Raw genomic sequence first — 21566 nt, 5'->3', positions numbered from 1 at the left:
GAGGGCATAAGGAGCAGGGACATGACTTTTTATTTTCTAAATTAATCCAACGAGGGTCATGTATCAATAATATTTCACGGCACATTCCATAATCCATAGTCAGAATCCATAAAACTGTAATTATTAGATTTTTAAAAAGCACAGTTCCTCCCTTTGGTGCCAAGCTTATTAGACTTTCTTAGTTTTGTAACCAAATAGTTCTTACTTATTATAATGATTAATACTATGTCTTAATGAAAAAAATCCTTTTATGAATAAGTATTTATTGAGGAATCCAGAGCGTGATGGTGGGGAAGATCAAGGTCAAGTAGGATTCAGAGATGGCCAGTCTGGCGGAGTCCTTCAACTTGGAGAGACATGGATAGAGAGCTCCATGGATGTACCAAATATCCAGTTATTGCTATATTGAATTCCTCATTTGCTCCTCCCAGCTAAAGCACCATTTCCTCAGCCTCCTTCATCGTGTTGCCCTCCATATGCTGAGAACCTCAAACCCTATCTTCCCCAGCTAGTATATCCTTGAGTGGGAATGTTATAGAAGTGCAAGACCTTTAGGTTGAGAAAAATTGCATTGCATTGTAGGGAAACACCAAAGTGACCTCAAGGAAAACTTGGTCAAGGACCAGTGACCACCTTTCAAAGGTGTTCCAGAAACATCTTTTTTTTCCTTTTTTTTTTTTTTTTTTGTATTGCCCAAGGAGCTTCAGGGAGCAGATACCAGGCTTAAATGGCTAGAAAGAAGTGTTGGGATTGATATTTATCACCTGTTCTGGACAGAAACCTTGCTTTGGAGATAAAAGACCGCAGTCCGTACTTGTCCCCTTTTTTCAGAAGTGCGGCATATCTTGGCCTCCCCCCAGGGACAAATGTGAACATGGTTTTATTGCATTCCAAGAAACAGTAGCTACAAGGTAGCTGAAAACTTCTGATTTAACAGGAAGAGTATTTCAGTATTTAGACCAAGAACTTATATAAGATTATAAACTTTTCGTGTTCTTGCAACACCATTCTCTCAGGAGAGGAGACTTCTGCAGCCCCCATAAGGGTCCATTAGTAATAAATGCTTGTTACACTCCATGCCTTCCTGTTCTCCCCTTTGGAAGAATCCACCCAGTTAGGCACTAACTGACCCTTGACAGTAGGTGGGAGAGAAAAGTGCTCAACCCAAGTTATACTGATTGTGTGAATTATGACCTTGTCTCAAGAACACTGACTTGCACTTCCAAATTTGCCATCTTTAACTTCTCACCAAGCCAGCTGTGCTTACCGAGGATTTATCAGCCATGAACTGTAGTTTGTGAAAATCAGCAAAGGCTAATGAGCTAATGTCAGTGTGTGTCATCTGTTGTCGACTGTATATGCTTTGTTGTTTTATTTTGTTTGTTGTGGTCAGTGACCACAATAAAGAATTTCTGTCTACCAGCAAAGACGTCCTCATCATGGTGTCCTTGAGGTCTCTTTTTGGCAGCCCCATCTGACTTATTTTGCCACCACTGCAGCTATTTTACAAACCAACTTGGGTCCAATGGCTAAAAAGGTTCCAGACGTTGCATTAGCCGGACCCCATGACAGGTCCAAGGGAAAAGGGTCAGAAAGAAAGGAAGAGGTGGGGACTAGAAACCAAAAAGTAATCAGCCAGTCACTAGCCTGTGCCCCCCAAAGAGAGTGGTTATAAGGAAAGAAAGCAAACACTTCTTCCTGCCAAGAATGTTGGCTGTTCCAAAAAGTTACTGCTTAGCTGATCATGTAAGAAAACTCACGAAGGATCTTCCCACAGCTCAAGACTCCGCTGAGTTCCAAACTTTGGAAGGTGGCTACTGTTAATAAGCCTCTGTACCTGTTAAGATCACACCTGTTGAGTTTTCTCGGCACCCATCTTGGGGAGAGGTGAAATCGCATGTCCAGGTCTGCCTCTCAACTTTGCCCCCTCTGCAGAAGGGCATGAAAGAGAATTCTCTGCTCATAGATGCCAAAGCTGGGCACAGATCGCCTTTTGAAACCCTCCATCAAATCTGTGGGGAGAGAAACTGGACAGATGGTCTCTCTGCGTTTCTCCACGGGAAGGAACCCTTATCCTTTCCTGAGGGCAGGATTCCCTCAGCAAGGAGAGGAAGAGAAAAACTGAAAAAACTATTGAAGTGTTTCCCATGATGACTTCCATGGGGACTTAATCTATTTATTTTGTTTCCCCATAAGTATTTAACCCAGAAAATATAGCTTACCAAACCTAGCTTAAGCTCATTTTCATATACATACAAGGCCAGAGCTGTGCCGTAACCAGAGTGGACGTAGATAGCTTTCAAACCTCTCCAGCCAAGTTGCAGGTACAGAAATTGCATGGATGTTTTCCGTGCTGCGCATTTTTGTTACAAACCACTCTTGTCTCTTTTCCCAACATCTCCTACTCCTTCGGTAGCTGCTTGAAAGACGTGCCTGCATCGGGCTAAACAACATGTGTTTCCCAGGTCCATAAGTCCACCCACGTGTCAAATTAGATCTGTAATTACTTCTGAGCCCTGCCATTTTAAAATTATTTTCCATTTTTTTGACAGCTGATAAAATAAGACTCTTGTGTTTCTGGCTTCCAGGTTAGAAGGGGAGGTGCATCATTACCCCAAAGTGGGGGCAGCAGACCACCCAGCTGCTAGGTTTAAAAGCAGTGACGTGATCCTGTGTCAGAGCGGCTACCAGAGAATTGTTTTCTTCACGTTGCCTCGGGGTTGCATAGTGAAGGTGGTTTTGTGGAAATGAAATGAGTTCAGAGAAGCAGGCTTTCTTAGCAAAGTAGCTAATTAAGGAACTTTAGAAAGTGGTGTGCTTATCAATTTAACATTTAGTAAGAATGTGGTCAAGGAACGGTATGAACATCTGTTTGAACTGCCCAGACTTTTCTGGAAGAATATCCATTGCATTTTTTGTCCTGTGCTTAAATGACCCCAAAGGGCTCCTAGACCTGGACTTGGAAACGCAGCTGGTGAGCCCTGGAAACTTGGGGAGCGTGGGCTCCTCTGACAGCGGGCTGCCCTTTTGCAACCGCACAGAGCCCAGAGAGGGCCCCTGGGTTCAAGGCTTGCAGGAGGTTCCCTCTAGGACAAAACCCAGGAAGGGCGACTTCAGACATCCGTCTTCCTTGGCGGAGGACTGACTCACTGACTCCTGTGCTTTTCCAGCGTGAAATGGACTCCATTTTCTTTCATTAGCTAGAATTAGAAACAGGTTAAAAAAAAAATTGACCCCTTTTCTGTTCTGTTCTGTTCTGTTCTGTTCTGTTCTGTTCGTTTCCTTCCTTCCTTCCTTCCTTCCTTCCTTCCTTCCTTCCTTCCTTCCTTCCTTCCTTCCTTCCTTCCTTCCTTCCTTCCTTCTTTCTTTTCTTTTTCCTTTCCTTTCCTTTCCTTTCCTTTCCTTTCCTTTCCTTTCCTTTCCTTTCCTTTCCTTTCCTTTCCTTTCCTTTCCTTTCCTTTTCCTTTTCCTTTTCCTTTTCCTTTTCCTTTTCCTTTTCCTTTTCCTTTTCCTTTTCCTTTTCCTTTTCCTTTTCTTTGCAGTAGGAGTGGGAACTGAGCAAAACTGCCCATTGAGCCTCAGAGTCTTAAAACGTTAGCTTGGTTCTTATTTTGCACAAAAATCTGTGAAAAATTGCAAATGTTGAACAGGGGTAATTTTATTTGTTTGTTTGTTTATTTATGCTTTGATTCGATCTGGCACCACCCGATCCCAGAGTCGCCCACAGTACAATAAACAGAATAAGAACCATATAATAGGAGCAAACATGCTACAAAAACCAAACGAGAAAAGAAGGGAAAAAGCAAGATGGTGAATGCAGCAGACAGCCTGCCCAGCGACATCCAGCCTCAGGCAGAGGGCTGCAGCCCCCCCAGCTCAAGGCCTGGGAGAGCATCCAGGTCTTTGTGGCCCTCCAGAAAGCCATCAGGGTGGGACCCGTCTGCATCTCAGAGGGAGCCTCATTCCAGAGGGCAGACAATGCGACAGAGAAGCTGCACTTCCTGAGCCCTGAAAGATGGCATGGTTTGATCGGAGGAACCTGAAGCGTGCCAACCCTGACAGCTTGAATTGGCCAAGCAGACGCTACAGGAAATAGGCGGTCCCTCAAATAAGCTGGCCCTATTCGGTGTAGAGATGTATAGGTCATAACCAGCACCTTGAATTGCACCCAGAGGCAAACTAGCAACCAGTGCAGCTTGTGGAGAAGAGGTGTCATATGGGCATACTGAAGCATGCCCGTAATTGCCCATGCCACTGAATTCTAGACCAGTTGAAGTTTTTGGGTGGTCTTCAAGGACAGCCCCACATAAAGCCCTTTGCAATAGTTAATCCACGAGGTGACTAGGGAATGAGTGATGTTATGAAGAGCCTCCCTATCCAGGAAAGGGCACATCTGGCACCCCAGATAAAGCTGTGCAAAGCTTCTCATCAAGCAGGAGCTGTGAGTCCATGAAGACCCCCAGATTGTGCACTATCCTTGAATGGGGAAGTACAGCCAAAGTCAAAGATGGAATATCCAAAGTCAAAGAAGCAATATCCCAAGAACCAGATGGCCCTAATACCCACAGCCATTCGTTCTTGGTAGGATTGAGTTTGGAGACAGTTCCTCCCTATCCTGGCCTCACATTCTCCAGGCACTGGGACAGGACTTTGAGAGCCTCACTTGGCTAGCCTTAGGTCAAAAGATATAATTTGGTAACATCAGCATATTGATGATACTGAACCCCAAACTGGTGGATGTCCTCACTTAGTGGTTTCATGTAGATGTTAAAAAGAGGGGAGAGAGAATCAGGCCCTATGGCACCCCACAAAGGAGGGGCCTAGTGAGCAACTTCTCCCCCACAAGCAACATCAGCTGGAGCTGGTCCTGAAGGATACCATGGTTGACACTATTGAAAGCTGCTGAGACATCAAGGAGCACAAGGATGAATGTACTACCAGCTCCACCAGAGGTCATCAGCAGGCATGACCAAAGCGGTCTCAGTGTTGAATCCTAGCCTGAAACCTGACTGAGACAGTCTAGATAATCCACTTCCTCCAGGGTTCTCGGCAAGTGCAGTCCAACCACCTTCTCAACAACCTTCCCTAAAATGGGAAGGTGGGACACAGAGCAGTAGTTATCTAAAACCATTGAATCCAAGGATGGTCTCTTCAAGTGGGGGAGTACCACCACCGCTTTTAAGGCTGGAGGCACTACCCTCAAAAAACTGACACCACAGCTTGGAACCAACCACAGGTCACCTCCCTAGGCACTTTCCCAACTCGGGGGCAAAATTGGCCCCCGATTTTCAGAGACTCAGTCAGGGAGGCTGCAAAAATGAGAATAGGTAGAAGTTATCTGGAGGCTCTGAGTTGCCCACCCCCCTCTTGTGACATAATTCTATAGAACAACGGGATTGTGTTTACATAACATTCTCACGGATGGCTTACTTCAATAGTTTATTCCATTAACCTGGTCAGCACAGGATCCTCAACCCTAATGTAATATTTTGGTTTATCCTCTTACAGATCGCTGCCTTCTCAAACCTCCAGTTGCAGATCATTTTGCTCACTGCAAGCTAAACTTTGTGACTGTTGTTCATTTGTTAAGTTCTGTAATGAACTTAATGGGGAGGAAAAAGTAACTTTCAATTCATTTTCATTCTTTTCCTTCCTTCCTCTTAGGTACTGCTTATCATAAGTGGGAACCTGAGCTTCCTAAACTGGTTAACCATCGTGCCTAGCATAGCATGTTTCGATGATGCCTCTTTGGGAATCTTCTTTGGCTCCAGCCAAGGATCTCTGAAGACCCACGTCCTGAAGATACAAGCTGAAGAGGCAGCGGGAAAAGTTGGCCCTTTGCAATACGGTACCTTTATTCTTCTGGGGTCAAAGCAACACCTGAGTCCCTTCTATGCATATTTTTGATTATCACTCAGGGAAATTCATGCACACGATTACAAGGTTTTCCTCTGCAGTGTCAAGGCCTTGAAACTTAATTTATTTAAAACAGAGGGCAACGTGATGCCCGTTAAGTTCCTCCTGTTTTAATATTTTACAACCCTTTAACTGATCAACTGAAGGAGGGTTAGATAGGAGACCATCAGCATATCCTACTAGACTAGACTGGGAAGTCAGGAAACAACCTATCCAAGATAGGGGTGTCCATGAAGGCACCAGCAATCAATCTCATGTCAGAAGTGACTTTTCTTCTTAGTCCTTTAAACATTTAATTTTTATTTGAGAGAGAGAGAGAGAGAGAGAGAGAGAGAGAGAGAGAGAAAGAAAGAAAGAAAGAAAGAAAGAAAGAAAGAAAGAAAGAAAGAAAGAAAGAAAGAAAGAAAGAAAGAAAGAAAGAAAGAAAGAGAAAAGCTGGCATGCTGTAAATCTCCAGCCCCTGCTGGTCAGAATGCCTTGGATCTTCCCCCCCGCACCCACCCACCCATGGATCCCCGAGAAGAGAAACCCAGTCCGATAGCTTTGTCTTGTTTGGAGGTAAGCAGGCTCTGCCTCCCTTCTGTGCTAGACCATCACTTCCAGACTTTCCAGCCACCAGGCTAATGGGAATTTCTGGGAATTCTAGTCCCAGTATATGCAGAGCGTGCGAAGATTGGCCACCCAGATGCCTGGAAAGCGGAGGATATTTTCTGCGACGTAGAAGCCAGGAAACACCAAGTGGGTTTGGGTAACCTTCATGTCTACAAAGTTTTTAGAATAACCCAATTCTTCCCTCTCCTGGTTTCTTTTGCAACTTGGCAAATCCTGCCTGGCTTTCTCAGATGATCCTGGGTTCTAGACTTCCCTTCTGAATCTAACGCTTCTCCCCAAACACTCTCAGGCTGAACAATTTATCAGGGCAATAGAGAGGTTAAGCTGCTCTCTGCAGAGATGGCAGAAGAATGAGTCCTGTCAGCCATTATTTTTGTCTAAATGCCAGGGCACAAGAGGGTATTAGGTTAGACTGGCAGCGGCCACTTCTGTACACTTGCTAAAAAAATTGTGTGGAAGTGTCCTGGGAGTCACCAGCTGAACGTCTTTGCCAAGGATTGTATCACTGATGTGTATCTTCTGGTTTTGTTGTGTTTGTATGGGAAGATTTTACACTGGCATTCGAAGACATTCGTATCTGAAGCTTCTTTATGGAATGGCTTTGTGCTCTCTGAGTGAAATTGCTTCTATTCTCTGCAGCCTCGTGAGATACGGAGAGCCACTGACTTCATCCGGGCTTGGTACATTTTATTCATGCCGATCTGTTTTGCCAAGACATTTCTAAGATAGATAGAACTGGCTGAAAATAGATTAAAAAACAAGGTCCCTGCAAAGAAGAACGCTAAGTTTTTATGCAAGGGGAGAAAGAAGAGATGAGAAACATCGTTTTAGTCTACTTCTAGCCAGATTCATTTCATTTGCATTGGCTGCAATCACACACACACTCTGCCCAGCCTGGTTATTGGAGTTTCTGGACTGACTCATAAACTAACCAGAGAGATGGGGTCCACCCAATACATTGAGACACACAAAAACTAGCCATGGTTAATATTAACCACATTTAACGTGTGAATGCAGATTAGAAATAACCGAGTGTGGTGGGTTTGCTGAACTCAAACACTCATTTATATGGCTCTTCAATATTCTTTTGACTATTTCAAGCTTGCATGTGTAATAGGAGAAGCCATGTTTCAGTAAAGCTGGAATGGAAATGGGGTGCATTTAGACCCAATAACAGGGGTATCCACAAGGGGGTAAAAACAATCAAGGTGGCCAGGATGGCATGATCTGAGACCTGCCCCCTTTTCAAAGGGTGTCTCATTCCTAATGCACACAAAAGGAAGCTTCCATGGCTGATGGGGAACTGGAACCTGGGTCTCTCCACTCCAAGCCCAGAACCTTCAGCCACTAGACCAGACTGCCTCTATCTGTCTCTCTGCCTGGCCACATACCTTGCCTTGCATCTGGAAGGACACAGGGCCCCTGGGTTTTTCCTATAGGAATAGGAAAGGGGAGCATGATGTTCATAAGCAAATCGTCATCATCACCAACCTCAGCATCATTATCATCATCCTGAATCCTTACTGGAGCAATATTAAGCTAATCAGATGGTGGCAATATTGATAATAAGCTTTAGCTTTGGAGCAGCCTAATACATATTGCTATTTACGTGGATTTTGGACTTTTTCTCCACCAACAAACAGACCTTTCTATAGTTTGCCAGAAATTCCCAGTTAGTTGTTGGGAAATCATTGACTTTCTGTATTAGATAAAGGTCTGTTTTCCCCAACTGGGTGATTGGTATTTAATGGAGTACAATTCCCATTATCCCCAGCCAGCAAGATGTTTTAAGTCATTACATCGATATTAGAACTGGTTCAAAAGTTCCTCGGCCGTGGAAGTTCGCTGGGTGGCTATGGGTCACTTGAGTCTACTGCCCTGCTGCATTGTGTTATCCTCCTTACATCTAGCCAGTAAAGAAGCAGGCTGACCAGCCTTCCAAACGGGCATCTTGTCTTTTCCGCAGGCAGCTACGTCCGCAAAGCTGTGAATGTATCCTTGGGGGCGCTGATCATCTTCCTCAGCGTTCCAGTGGTTCTCAATCTGTTTAGCGCCCAGCAAATCATGAATACCTCCTACAACCCCCTCAGGATCGTCAACACATATGGAGCATTTGGAAGGTAAGACTCTCAGGATCTGAAGAGCATCTGCCCTGGGTGTTCTTGGCCTCTCTTTGAGCAGTGCCACTGCACTTTGCAAGGGGGAAAAGCGGTACCAAAAATGCATTTAAGGGCCTTTTCAGGTCAGGAGAACATCTCTGATCACATGAACATTCCAGGAAGTGCATTGGAGGAAGCACTTCCCATTCTGTGTAGAGTTGTTTCTGCAGAAGAACATCCTCCCTCATTTGCACTCTGAATTAATTATTATCTGTTGCATGTGCCTTTCGGATTAATCTGCTCTGGGCTGGTCCTACGGTAGGATGTATTTCAGAGATAAAAGAACCAGCTTTGAAGAGCCATCACCTGCATATCAGATGCTTGCAACTCTTTTAAGTGCAAGGCAGAAATAGAATCATGGTGTTTGGAGGATGGACCTGGTGAACCTCAGCTTCAAAGCAAAGCAAAAGACAAGGTTCTAGGCCTCAGGGCCACAAAGTAATGTACGCAGGTGAACATTGGCTGCAGAAACCCAGTCAGTGTGGGGAGAGCTGGAATCCAGGAACGGTAAAGTAATTGAGGCTGGCAGCAGTGGGAAAACAGGCTAAACGGTATGGTCCTGAAAGCTTTTTGTCCCTCCTTGTAGCTAAAAAGAAATGTGGAAAATCTGAATTGTTGTTTTGACACATGCCTCAACAGTCCATGCAAACTGGCAGTGGGGACCCTTTGCTCCCACTCAAGCCAGTTTCTGCTCCCATTCCAGTTTCAGCGCTGCAGAAGCTGGCTTCTTCCACAGCTTTTCCACCCTTCTCGATCGTATTGGTTGTTCTGCAGCAACGGAAGCACGTTTTTTGGTGTGGTTATTTCTGCTCTCTCCCCATTACTCCAGGCAGCGTTTCTGCTTCAGCAGAGAGAAGAATTGCAGCTCATAAGGAATCTGTGATAATGTGAAGGCTGATGTTTTTTGAAGGAGGAACATACTTTTTATTAGTAATTTGGCATTCCAGATTTACCGTCTGTTAGGCAGCGGGCCACTTCATGATGCTACAGGGAGTTTTCCTGGAGAATGTGAATAGACCAGCAAATCCCTGGGGTGGGGTATATATCAGACACCCCTGAAGTAGATTATATAGCAGAGGAAGAAACTTGCCATCCCAAGCTGGTGTTCTTCAGGTAAAATATTTGGCAGAGAAGAACCGTAATGGATTGATTGGATCAGGCCAAACATCCAACTCGTCTAGCCATCTGAACATAAAGCCTTCCAGATGAGTTGTGGCTAGAGCTCTCAAAATCCCAAGCCAGCATTGCAATGGGGAAGATTGAGCTAACTGAGTCTCTTTCCCACCATGATCTATCTGGCTGCATGGAAATGGCTACCTTGTAATTTGCCCAAGCGTGTTGAATTACATTGCTCTTGACGTGGAAGTTCTGTTTTGCTACCATGCTATCAGGTGGCTAATGATTCCTGAACCTACATGTTTGTGGTGGCTGTCCCCATCATACGCTTTGTGACATTTTCAAGTATCTCTTGAAAATTTAATACCACTGGATTTTAATTGAGGACCCCAAGTTCTAGTGTTAAGGGGAGGAGGCTGCACTTCTTCTCATCATTCATCAAAGTTTATAGCTCTCCTCTGGCAACCCTTTCATCAGTTTCCCTCTAAACAAAAAAAGAAAAGTCATTTTTGGCTTTCTGTAAAGGAAGGATGCAAAATACTCCTGCATCATGGGCACCCCTTTACTTACCCTCACAACTCTGTCTGCACAACTCTCTGTTGTGCTTGAAAAATCACAGCTCAAATCCAGTCTGGATCTGGATTCAACAGTGGCCAGTCACAAGCCTCCCTGCACCCTGCCCCAGCATCTGAAAATCTGAGCTTAGTGGTTCTATCCCTAGAATGAATATTATTATGATGACATTAGGCATATTATGATTATAACACTATGATTCTCACATTCTAACGTCTAGGAGAGCCTGTGTGGTATAGTGGTTAAGAGTCTAAGACTGAGAAGTCCAGTTTAACTCCATCCTCAGCCATGGAAGCTCCTCAGGTGACTTGGGGCCATCCTGCTCTCTCAGACCAGATGCCTTCACAGAGTTATTGTTGTGGGGAAAATCAAAGGGTGGAGTGCCATGCTTGCAATCTTGAATTCCTGCTAGAAAGGGATCACATAAAACAATCAATCAAATATTACCTATATCTATCTCTTCCTTTGTCCATCAGAATCCTTTGACATAGCCAACAATGCTTCAAGCATTTTTGGCAGACAGTTGTTCTATAGTTTTTACTTTGGCCCTTGCAGCAAAAGTCTCGTGCAGGATATCCGTGATGATTTATAATCCTGTCTGATCTTTTTAACAGCCTTCCTACAGTTTTTAGCACCCGTTTTAGAAGGTCCAAAAGGCAGAGCATCTATTTTTTTTTCTTGCTGCTCGTAACAGAATGATCCTTATAGAACATTCTTTGCTCAAGCAATTGCTTACAATTCCTGCACTTCAGTGATTGTAATCTTCTTTAATATATATATGTATGCTGGAGGTATACCCAAAAAAGGACTGACTAGAAACGGTGGTCTCACAGTTTGAGAAGTATTAAAATGAGTTTGCTTTATTCCCATTTGAGTACAAAAGAGAAATGTAGAGGTGGTGATAATGGTAAGCCCAAATATTATTGACAAATTAAGTCAAAGGAAGGCAGGTGGGTTCTGTCCCAAAATTTGGTGATCTTGGGTGAGGCTTTGCATGGCTCTAAAAACATTTGTACTTTTTACTGTTTCCTTCTGAAAATTTGGGGATTTGTTTTAACTTATACAGATTAAAAGCTTTTTATCCATTTTTAGGGTCAATTGAGTACTGTGCCTTGTCAGCTGGCTATGAAAACACATCAATTGCCATTATTGCACTTCTTCGCTGATCGCTTTTTTAAACAGGGGGTTCGATCCTAATGTTTTGTTGCTGCCCCAGCTGTTCAATCTTGATACAGAAATGATCAGGGCCCTGCTGGACCAACCTGGGTCTGAGAGTCCATCTACCAAGGCCAGAAAGCCTTTCTCGTCTATCTAGGAAAGCTGTGCTGTAAAGTTGGACTACTGAATAGTAATGTTGGCTCCTGAACGTTTCTTCCCGTGGCACTTACACGCCCCTAGAAATCATTCAGTCAGATCCCCAAGAGTTTCAGAAAAATCTCCTCACCCTGATCTCTTGCAGCATAACCAAAGAGAGAACCGAGGTTATAATCCAGGGGACATCCAGCCCGGACCCCAACGACCCTGCTGCAGTTTGGGAAGAATATGAATTCAAGTGCAAACCAGGGAACCTGAAGAGGCGGCCCTGCCTGATCAGTCCCTACCATTACCGTCTGGACTGGCTCATGTGGTTTGCTGCGTTCCAGGTAGGTAGCCCGCTAACCAGGGCGACTCTTGGCCTAACTTGGGTAACCTGTGCTGAGATGAGACAACAGTCTCCATCGTGTTCCAGGATCGTGGTAAGATTCGTAATCTGATCCATCTATCCCGGCTGCTCTAGACAGATGTTGTTTGGAGACTTAAGGTGCCAGTCCAAACCGTGCTGAGAATCACCCAGGGTAAATCCTGTTGCTCCAGAAGAAAGATTGTGAGAGCACAGGTCCTTCTGCCACACATTTACTGACCTGGCCAGCGCAATAGAATTATGAGCAAAATTTAGACTTTTTCCCAACTTCTTTTTTCACAGTTTCTTGTGTGTCACCCTGTCAAAAAATTCTGCTCCATTTCTGATATTCCAGCTTTAGCTTTGCGAAGTTCCTCCCCGGAATCTTGAAATGAAGCAAATTTTTTAAGTTTGCAGCACTTTGGGTGAGGGGGGTTCCCAGTTATTCTGTGAGTGACCAGAACACAGTAAAAGCACAGAGTGAGAAAAGAAGAAGAATGCCCACCTGAGCGTCACCAGGGAGTTTCCCTTGCCAGCATTTCCAGAAAAAGAAGCCCACAGTGGAAGTGCCGCCGCTACAAAGCTCTGTCTCGCAACAGATTGTTTTTTGGAACTCTTCACCGCTTGACACACAACACTCCCTTCTGCTGGCGGCTTCCTAGAAAAACTTCCTCTTTTGGGACAAGTGCCCAGATTTCCTCTGGAAGCAGAACAAGGAGGCCTGAAGCCTGTCATGGTTAAATGAGGACTTTCGGAATTTTTGGCACGTTGGAAGTTTTATACACTTGTGGATCCGTCTGGATCACCCACTTCCAAAGAGCATGTTTGGGGAGGAAAAAATGCCATTGCTTAATTGCTATACCAGAAGGTCTTTTAATTGCCTTTTGCATAACACACTGCTACTTTGCAAGAAAACGTTTCTAAAACGCTATTAGCCAAATAGAATAACACCTTGCGTTTTTATTCTTTCCAACTTGGCAGAATGTTGGAAAGCAATGATGGAAGGGGCTTAGGAGTGCATCAGCAAACTCTCCGAAAACTGAACAGGACCATGGGGTGGGGGTGGGTGGGGGGGAGAGGAGTCGGCACAAGAAAGGCTGAGTTTGAAAATGGGCCAGATCCAGGACGGGAGCTGCAGAGAAAAACATCCTGCCGGGCATCTCCGTGGGAAGGGCAGCCGGACGGGCAGGACTGACGTGACCCAGAGCACAGCTATTTTTAAGGGGACAGCAATAATTTGAGGAGGTGGGCTCTGAAGGTTTTCCCCACCTTGTTCTTTCTTTCTATAAATCCCTCTTTCGTTGGGTACCTCTGTGACCCTTGGGGGCCATTGTCCTCCAGTCACGCCTGTTGTTATGTCTGGCAAAATTAGGACTCATCAGACAGATTTGGGGGTGACCTTGTCTGCCGATGGGATCAGCTTCTGCTGGTGGGGAAGAAACACCCCGGGCACTCACCCATGCCCCCCTAGTGCAGGATTCCACCCTCGTATCTTGGGTGAGGGGCTGTTCTTTGAATGCCCCCTTGTCAGAAGCTAAAGTGTCTTGTAGAGCGGGACTGGGGTGTCTTCTCTCTTGCTGATGGCTTCCTCGTGTCATCCTGTTACGTTCCAGCGCCATTTGGGAGTTTCCATTCCAGTAGCTGCACAGAAGGATTTTTTTTCCTAACAGGGGCACTTCAGTAAGGAATAGTACTGACTTAAGACTGTTTATTTGAGAGGAAGTGAGGAAAGTTAAATTACTCATTATGATGGATGTTTTAAGTAGAGTCCTCCAGCCATAAACAGCCTTTCAAAGTCTTCACCAAATTTTCTCCACATTTCTCCGGGTGAAGCAGATACTCTGCAACTATTTCTCAAGGACAGGGTGCCACCTTAGCAGTGACAGAAGCGTTTTGACTGAAAAAAGCCCCCCAGGGGTTTCCCCCAGGATTTCATGAAAGCATGGGAAACCAGGGAGGCTACAGACAGCTGGAGAGAGGAATGTGCGGTGAAAGACAGAACATCCAAACCCATGGCCATTTTGTCACTCAGTATAAGCAAGAACAACATTCTGCACCCATGAGAATTTCTCCGAATTCCTCTTTTCCTTGGAAATAAATTCTGAAAGCGAATTCTGTTTAATTGAATGGAGTAAATTACTGGTTGGGAAAAAATACCCTATAGAAAACTCTCTGGAACATTGAAACCAATGGGGATGTCTGAGAAATGGGCTCACAGATATCAGCTGGATAGATACGAAGGGCGTGCTGATACTACTGCTAATGAAGCCCAATTTTGGTGTCCTTCAGCAAAGGGACGTTGCTAGTCGTCCGAACAGATAGTGGCTGAAAGTCCCGGAGCTTTAATGCTTTGGCCCATTTAAGAAACGGAATGCAGAAGGTGAGCTTTTGAAGGGCAAAAAGTTATACAAAAGATTTCTTATCCTGCTTGGTTGCTTATTTGGGTTTGGGTGGGGGGCAATGTTCAGAACATTGCCTTTTGCTCTGAAGAGCAGCTGGGCACCCACGTCTTCATCGTGATAGCAACTGATAGGCCAATGTTGCCTGTGAAGCCCCAAATCTCCATCTTATGATTTCAGGGTTAACCCTTTCCCCAAAACAAATATAGCAATCCTAAATGATCCTGAAGCTCAAGGGCATTTAAACATAGATTTTGTTTGCAGTTTCTGGTACAAAAGTCCTACTGAAAATTATCCAGGTTAATAATTTTAAAAAAAAAACTTAAACCCTTTAAAAGGCCCCACTTTTCTTCAAAACTTCCCAGATTTTGGACCATTCATTCTGGAATTTAACCTGAGTTCCAGAAGCTGGGTGGTAAAGCTTAGGTACCATCTAATCTGGGGGGTTGCCCCCTAAATGCAGCTCTCCCCTGATCCCCTTCAGTGGCACTGAATCCTCGATTCCCTGTCTGCATGGCAAAAGATGGTGGCTATCAATTTTGCAGAGATAATGTTAACGGGTGGGCAGCAAACCCATATTTTTCGGTATGGGAGGGGCTCCTAGCCATCCAGTCTAAGTGGACAGAGAAAAACCTAATGTTTCTGGAAAGCAGGAGCAAGCATTCTCTGGAGAGGCCAGCAGCATTAGTGCAAAATTAAAATCACTTAAAACAAAACCAAAACAACGAAGCAGTCAGAAAGCACAAACGAGTAAAATCTGGCTCATAAAGGAAATTCAAGCAAAATTTAAGCCACACAGGGAATCCGTATTTTCTTCCAAGGAAGGTCTCCAAAAATGTCCAAAGGTTCTGCAGTCCTGAGAGCTAAATTGCCTGCAGCATCTGGGAAGGAAACACCACCAGCCCCTGGTCAAGGTTTTGCAGTCTTGTCCGAGGGTGGTTGTAATATCTTCTAAGTTGTCCTTGAAATTCTTCTAAGAAAAATCTCAGTGAAATCTGAAGGTGCCACCACTTCAGAACTTTATTTTAATTTTAACCACAGCCCTGCAGGTAATCTGATGATCTTCGAATTCGTAGACAGCCCCCCGCTGTTTGCTTTTAAGAAAATCTACCTGCAGAAGACTGTTGCAAAAACAACACTTGAAACTTGCTCTTCCTAAACTTGTTAGGAAGGTGCCCCGATGCCACTCACAAGGCTGGACTTGAGTTCGACCCTCATGCTTAATTTAATCATGGTGATGGGAGACTGGATACACATCAAAGATAGAAGTTGCTGTCTTGGCTGAATTGCTCGCTTGAGTGGCCCTCGGGTTCACAGGAACCTGAAACGACTACAAGGGCTGTGGCCGACATCACCGCGGTGCTCCAAATTAGGGCTCGGTGTGAGGACCTGATTCCTACAACGCACTATAGCAATGCTGCGTTGGCCAAAACACAGCGATCCCAGCTCTGTTTTGCTCGAGTGTAGCATGAGATATGAAGCCACCATTATTTCTCAGCCCAGTTTATGTTCCAGAATTGACATTTCAATGCTTCTGAGGGACACCAACTAGGGAGGCTTTTTCCAGCTGACATGTGTTTCTAACCTGTCTGATCAGTCCATACTTCCAACTTCGTAATAAACAAAATTTGGGGCTTTTTTTCCCATGTGTCAACTTTAATACATTGCTTTATCTGTAATTATTCAAAGGCTGCCGGTTAACATGTTCTGCTTAAAATCCACTTCATTTAATCACTGCTAAAAATGTGTGTTTTCTTCCCCACCTTGGCTCTCTTTTCCTGCAAGACCTACGAGCAGAATGAATGGATAATTCACTTCGCTGGAAAGCTGTTGGCCAACGAGGAGGAAACTTTGTCTCTTCTGGCCTTCAACCCGTTTGAGGGCAAGGCACCGCCCAAGTAAGTCCAGTTTAAGGGGTATCTTCTGGCCGGGGGAGAGAGCCAGGCAGTGAGGTCCATCTTTGTGGCCGTCCTGACACACTGATCCATTTCAGTCCCAGTCTTGTCCAGATAAATCAGCGGATAAATCACGACCGAAGTGGGGTAAGATCTTGGGGTGAGCATTGTCCTGTAGCTGGAATGCTTTTACTCTTGCCCTCACAGACACACGTACACACATGTGCACACACAAAATGAAGACATCCACAGGAGTGAACGCTTTTGCAGGCCTGAATTTGTTCACCAAACATTTCTTGTCTGGGCCTGACATTTCATGGAGTTTATCTCACTCATGGGAATTCTCTGATAGCCAATCTCAAAAAGACTTAGTTGACCGGGATTGTTTGGACACTTTAAAAAAGTGAAATTAGACTTTAGGGTGGGTTATTGCTGCTGTGCAAGTGTAATAAAACATAAAATGAAAAGCAGGTGACTGGCTCTCTTCTGTAAAAAAAGAGAGAAAAGGTTAAAGCATGAGGTCATGGTAGAGTTGGGAGTAACTTAATTGAGTGTGAAACTTGACTTCAGGCAAAGGGATATTTGCAAAACATCCGGGCGCAAAATATTAGGCCTGGCTCAAGGTTCATAAAGCATTTCGTCCTCGTAAATCTTGAAAGACGGGTGGTTTGGGCTACGGGAATTAAGACGTGATTTCGCCACATGGTTGCAGAAGGTTTTGCTCAAGTGGGAAAGCACAATTAAATTTCAATTAGAAAAAATATCCAGGCTGGCTTCTCACCCCACTGTTGCCAAATTGGGTCTGCAGTGTTCCCAGGCCCTGAAGGAATTGTCTAAGAGAGACCTTTTCCTAGATGTCTTCCGTGTCCCTTTTGTTGGGATGCGGTTAAGATGACTGGGCCTGTAGTTTAGTAACTTTGCATGCAGAAAGTGCCCACGTTGATCCCAGCGTCCCTCTAGAGAGGGAGCAAAGGACGGAGAAGCCTCTCTGCTGCCTGAGATCCAGAGACAGTCTGAGAAGATGCTCTTGAGTAAGAGAGGAAGGAGGAATCCCTAGTTCACAAGTCCTCCAGCCCCATTGGTGCAACACCTAGAACTCAAGGCCGCGGCGTGGACACTTGCCCACTCTGGCCTTCTGCATGCTCCAGGGTCAGCTGAAGAGAGCATGGCTCTTCAGCTTCATGTCATCAGGATAGCCTTGGGGCAGCTACACGAAAAGGGCAAGGGACATCGCACGCCTCTTGACATTATCATCCAAGGGATGCAAATTACATCATGTGCATCATTGGGACTTCTCCCACACAACTGGTGGTAGCAACCAGGTTGGCAGGCTGGAGACACCTCGCCTGTGCTCACACGTTGCGTTTTGCTGTGTTGCGGTCACTGGTTTTTGGCTTGACCTTGCAAAAGAAGTCAACGAATAATCCATAGACACTTCTGGGGAATTGGCTATTGCTTCAAACCCTAGTTTGTTGTTTGGCTTACTCTTTGCCGTTGCAGCTGTGTACAGTGTGTAATGGAGGATGTCGATCATTTGCAGATTCCTTGCAGTTCATAAAAGTACAAGGCAAGAAGGAGGGAAAACATGTAACAATGAATTCTTTATCATTTGGCTTGATCAGCAAATCAGGTTTAAAGCAGATGGTGGCTTAACACAATGTGTGGAACATTATTATTAGGAAAGCTTGAGATCATCTTCGCCCCAAGAGCTGGTGGTCTGGAAAGGTCCAAAAGCTGAGTTTACACAATATGCTAAACCAGAAAAAGGGCAGCTTAATAGCTCATGGTTATGGGAGGCCACCATTTTCTTAGCATGTTGTGTGAAGGCCACTATGGCTTCATAGCACGATATGGATTATTGAGCACAACACAACCCTGGGCTTTGCTAACTCTCAGTTTGGCTGAGCAATTAAGGCATCAGGCTAGAAACTGGGAGGCCCTGAGTTCTAGTCCAACTTAGACACAAAGCCAGCTGGGTGACCTTGGGCCAGTCACTCTCTCTCAGCCCTAGGAAGCAGGCAATGGCAAACCACTTCTGAAATCCTGCCCAGAAAATTGCAGGGACTTGTCCAAGACTGACTCGAAGGCACCAAAAAGAGAAACGACCTCGTTTAGGGTTTAGCGTGTGGTGTGAACACAGCCCGTGTCTCCAGATACGACCTGCCCCGTGCCGCTTGCTCTGTCTCGCCAATGAGGGTGGCGTGTCGGAGGGAGGGCCTTTCTAGGCACAGCCCCTTTACCGTTGCCATTTCGCTCAACAAAAAATCCCTGACCTTTGCAGAGGCAAACGGTTTGCCCACCTTGCTTGTCTCCCACTCCCGCAGTTTGCGTGCTTGTGTTTTCCCTCCAAAAACATCTCATCTGTTCCGGGGGGAGACAGCTGCGTCCTCTGCAGCCGTTTTCACCTGTCTGGAAGGGTTAGCCTCCAGCCACGACAGCCTCGAGGCTGTTGCTTCTTCGGAAGCCTTGCGCAGTTGGGCAATGTCGTTGCGGGCGGACGGCTGGTGGCCTCTTTGCAGTGCAGCTGCTCCTGGGCAGGAGGAGGAAGCGCGGGAACGTCAAGGCTGGAAGACAGACAGACAGACTTGGGCTTCGGCAGAGAGAAGGCGAGCCTGCTCTTCTGTGACGGGGGGCTCAAGACCCTGCGAGAGCCGTGTCCGTGGGGAGTGATCCCTCTCGTTTCTTTAGCCTTCCTCCACAGAGGCAGAGGCTGCCCCTTTCCTTCCTCCTCCCCTCCAAGGGGATCCACAGGAGTCAAAAAAGTCACAATGTCACCCACAACCAGGTAGACAGGATGGAGCTTCAGTGGCACAGTAAGGGCGCCCTCTTCACCTTTTTGAGACACACCCAAGAGATGCCCTGCTCACCTCCGTCTCCTGCGCTGGGACAAGCATCCGGCAGAGCGAATGAACGTCGTGGTTCAGCCGGACTTTGAGTTGGAGCAGTTGCAAGTCCAGAGGCTTCTAACGAAGAGTTTCTGCTTGAGACAGGAGGAGGGATTGCCCAGCGATGTGCCCTTTGTGCGACGTGGCACACAGTCCACGGAAGCAACGTGATCGTGGGAGGGACGTCAGAAGGGGTGGGCTTCTTGCTCGCAGCTGCCATCTTGTCTTTTCTGCCCCCTCCCCTGGGGATGCCCCTCCTTTTCATGGGGTGGGTTATTTTATTAACTTCTTCAGGAGGCTGCCGTAGCCTTCCTAATCAGCCCACACCAACCAGGCGGCTCACAACGGTGTGCGAAGCTGAGGACCCCCTTTGCCCCCTGTCTCTCCCCTTTTCCAAGATGGCCTTTCTCTTCCTCTCTTGGAAGACAACTAAAAATACAGTCAAGCCCTCCGCAGACCCAGGGGTCTTCCACGCAACTGGAAACCCATGAAGGGGAATTGCCCGTGGGCGCAGCCTGGAGCTGTGCAGACCCCTTTCTAAGACGAAATCACAAGATAACCGCCGGGCACCAGCCTGGTCCTTCCATCCCGGTCCCCTTTCCACAGGATGGGGATGATATGGCCGATTAAATGGGGATAGTAAAAACGGCACTGGAGTCGAGCTCAGCTGGCGATTTCACGGGCAGATCCTGTCCACCATTTTTGGTGAGAATCCAGAAGTGGTTTGCCATTGAATAAATACCTTTTTGCTGGTTGGTTTTGAGTCTTGCCATTGTATGTATGTATGTATGTATTTATTTATTGCCCACTGCAATAGAGGGACTCATGGAGGGTTCCATTCACAACAATAATCATACAGTCACAATTAAAATTACACATCAGTAATCAGTCCCCAACCCAAAAGCAATACAAGGAGAGAAATGCAAGTATTGTAATATAATGCTGATCATCGCTTCATCTCCAGTTTGCCCCCAGCAACCGGTGAGGCAGGTCAGGCTGAGGGACTTCTCCAAGGCCTGATCCTGTAAAGGCAGGGCCCCCAGATGGTCCTGCCCCTCTCTGGGACCCCACGCTCCAGAAGAAGCCGTCTGCCGTGTTTGGGGTGGGGGGGACAGCCCCTTGGCTCTCACGGCCTTGCTTCTGCTTTCTTGCAGGTGGGTCCGGGGAGAGCACTACAGGTACAAGTTCAGCAGGCCAGGCGGGCAGCACGCCCAGCTGCAGAAGTGGTGGATCCGGAAGAGGGTCGGGCCCTACTTCCCGCCGGTCAACCTCAAAGGGCTGAAGACGTTTTTCCAGGCTCGAAACTGGCCTGACCCGAAGCAGAGTTGAGCAAACACGGCTGGGGCTCCAAAGCTCCCGCCTGCGTTGTCTTCTTCTTTATACAAATGTATACTTGTTATTTGTACAATAAAAATGAGGTCGATTCTGTTTCTTGTTGCTGAGACTCTACAGCAGGATAACCCACCAGCCCCCCCCATCCCGAAGCCCACCAGGGCTAAAAATGTTGGGATTTCTTTTCTGCATTTGGGAGTTGGGGGCACGGAGGCCGAAAGAGATGCTCAGAGCAGGACTTGGCAAGGCTCCTATAAGACAAACGATGTCAATGAGCATGTTTTAGAATTTATTACCCTCTTGATTAGCCTAATACAGTGTTGTCCAAACTTGGCCACTTTAAGATGAGTGGACTTCAACTCCCAGAATTCCCCAGCCAGCATGGCTGGCTGGGGAATTCTGGGAGTTGAAGTCCACTCATCTTAAAGTGGCCAAGTTTGGACAACACTGGCCTAATAGGAGGGACCTTTCCAAAGATCAGGCAGGGGCGGACTCACAAAATGTAGTGCCTTGATGTGTTAACAGGCGCTGGGCGTCCACAAAATTAAACGGCACGGGGGGCAGCATTTGTGATGTGAGGAGCCGCGGGTGGTTCAGGAGACAGCGTTTTTCTGAAAAAAGGGATGGCATTAATCTAATTAACAGCAACCAGAGCCGTTGAAGGTTTAATTTGAGAGGTGGGGTAATTAGACAGAAGTTATCATATGAGAGGTGCCACTTAAATTTTGTCCAAGTCCCAACAACTTATTTTTCTCAACGCACCAACTTTGGGAAGGGTGGGTGTCCCCCCTCCCACGACCTTGGAAGCGACCAGGTTGCAAAAGCGTGGACCCAGGGATCCCAGAGGCTGTCGGGACACGATGACCTTGATTTTCCAGCAAGCCTAAAGTGTGAAAAGGCACGAAGTAAGAAAAGCATCCGCTGATTTCCACCTCAAGTCAGCTTAAACAGGTCGGTGATCCTTTAGGCCCCGTCGGCGAAGTCCCAGATACAAAATTACAATTGTGGAAATGCAGAAA

General features: G+C 46.1%; 1 protein-coding gene across 1 annotated transcript in view; it reads left to right on the top strand.

Moving 5' to 3' along the window:
• LOC103056519 (lipase maturation factor 1-like) overlaps positions 1–20637 on the top strand; it is a 116453-nt gene extending 95816 nt beyond the window's left edge. Inside the window, exons 4-8 of the mRNA XM_088152774.1 lie at positions 5665–5848; positions 8495–8648; positions 11836–12019; positions 16221–16333; positions 20370–20637. Coding sequence (XP_088008900.1) covers positions 5665–5848; positions 8495–8648; positions 11836–12019; positions 16221–16333; positions 20370–20544 — 810 coding nt within the window. The 3' untranslated portion in view covers positions 20545–20637. The remainder of the gene's footprint in view (positions 1–5664; positions 5849–8494; positions 8649–11835; positions 12020–16220; positions 16334–20369) is intronic.
• Positions 20638–21566: the final 929 nt, after the last annotated feature.

This window comes from Python bivittatus, unplaced genomic scaffold (assembly GCF_059951505.1).
Source record: "Python bivittatus isolate LINGU-HERP-01145 unplaced genomic scaffold, Pbiv_v1 ctg000030_np1212, whole genome shotgun sequence".
NCBI lineage: Eukaryota > Metazoa > Chordata > Lepidosauria > Squamata > Pythonidae > Python > Python bivittatus.
The sequence above is the reverse complement of the archived record's forward strand: the minus strand, read 5'-3'. Positions and strand labels throughout refer to the sequence as shown.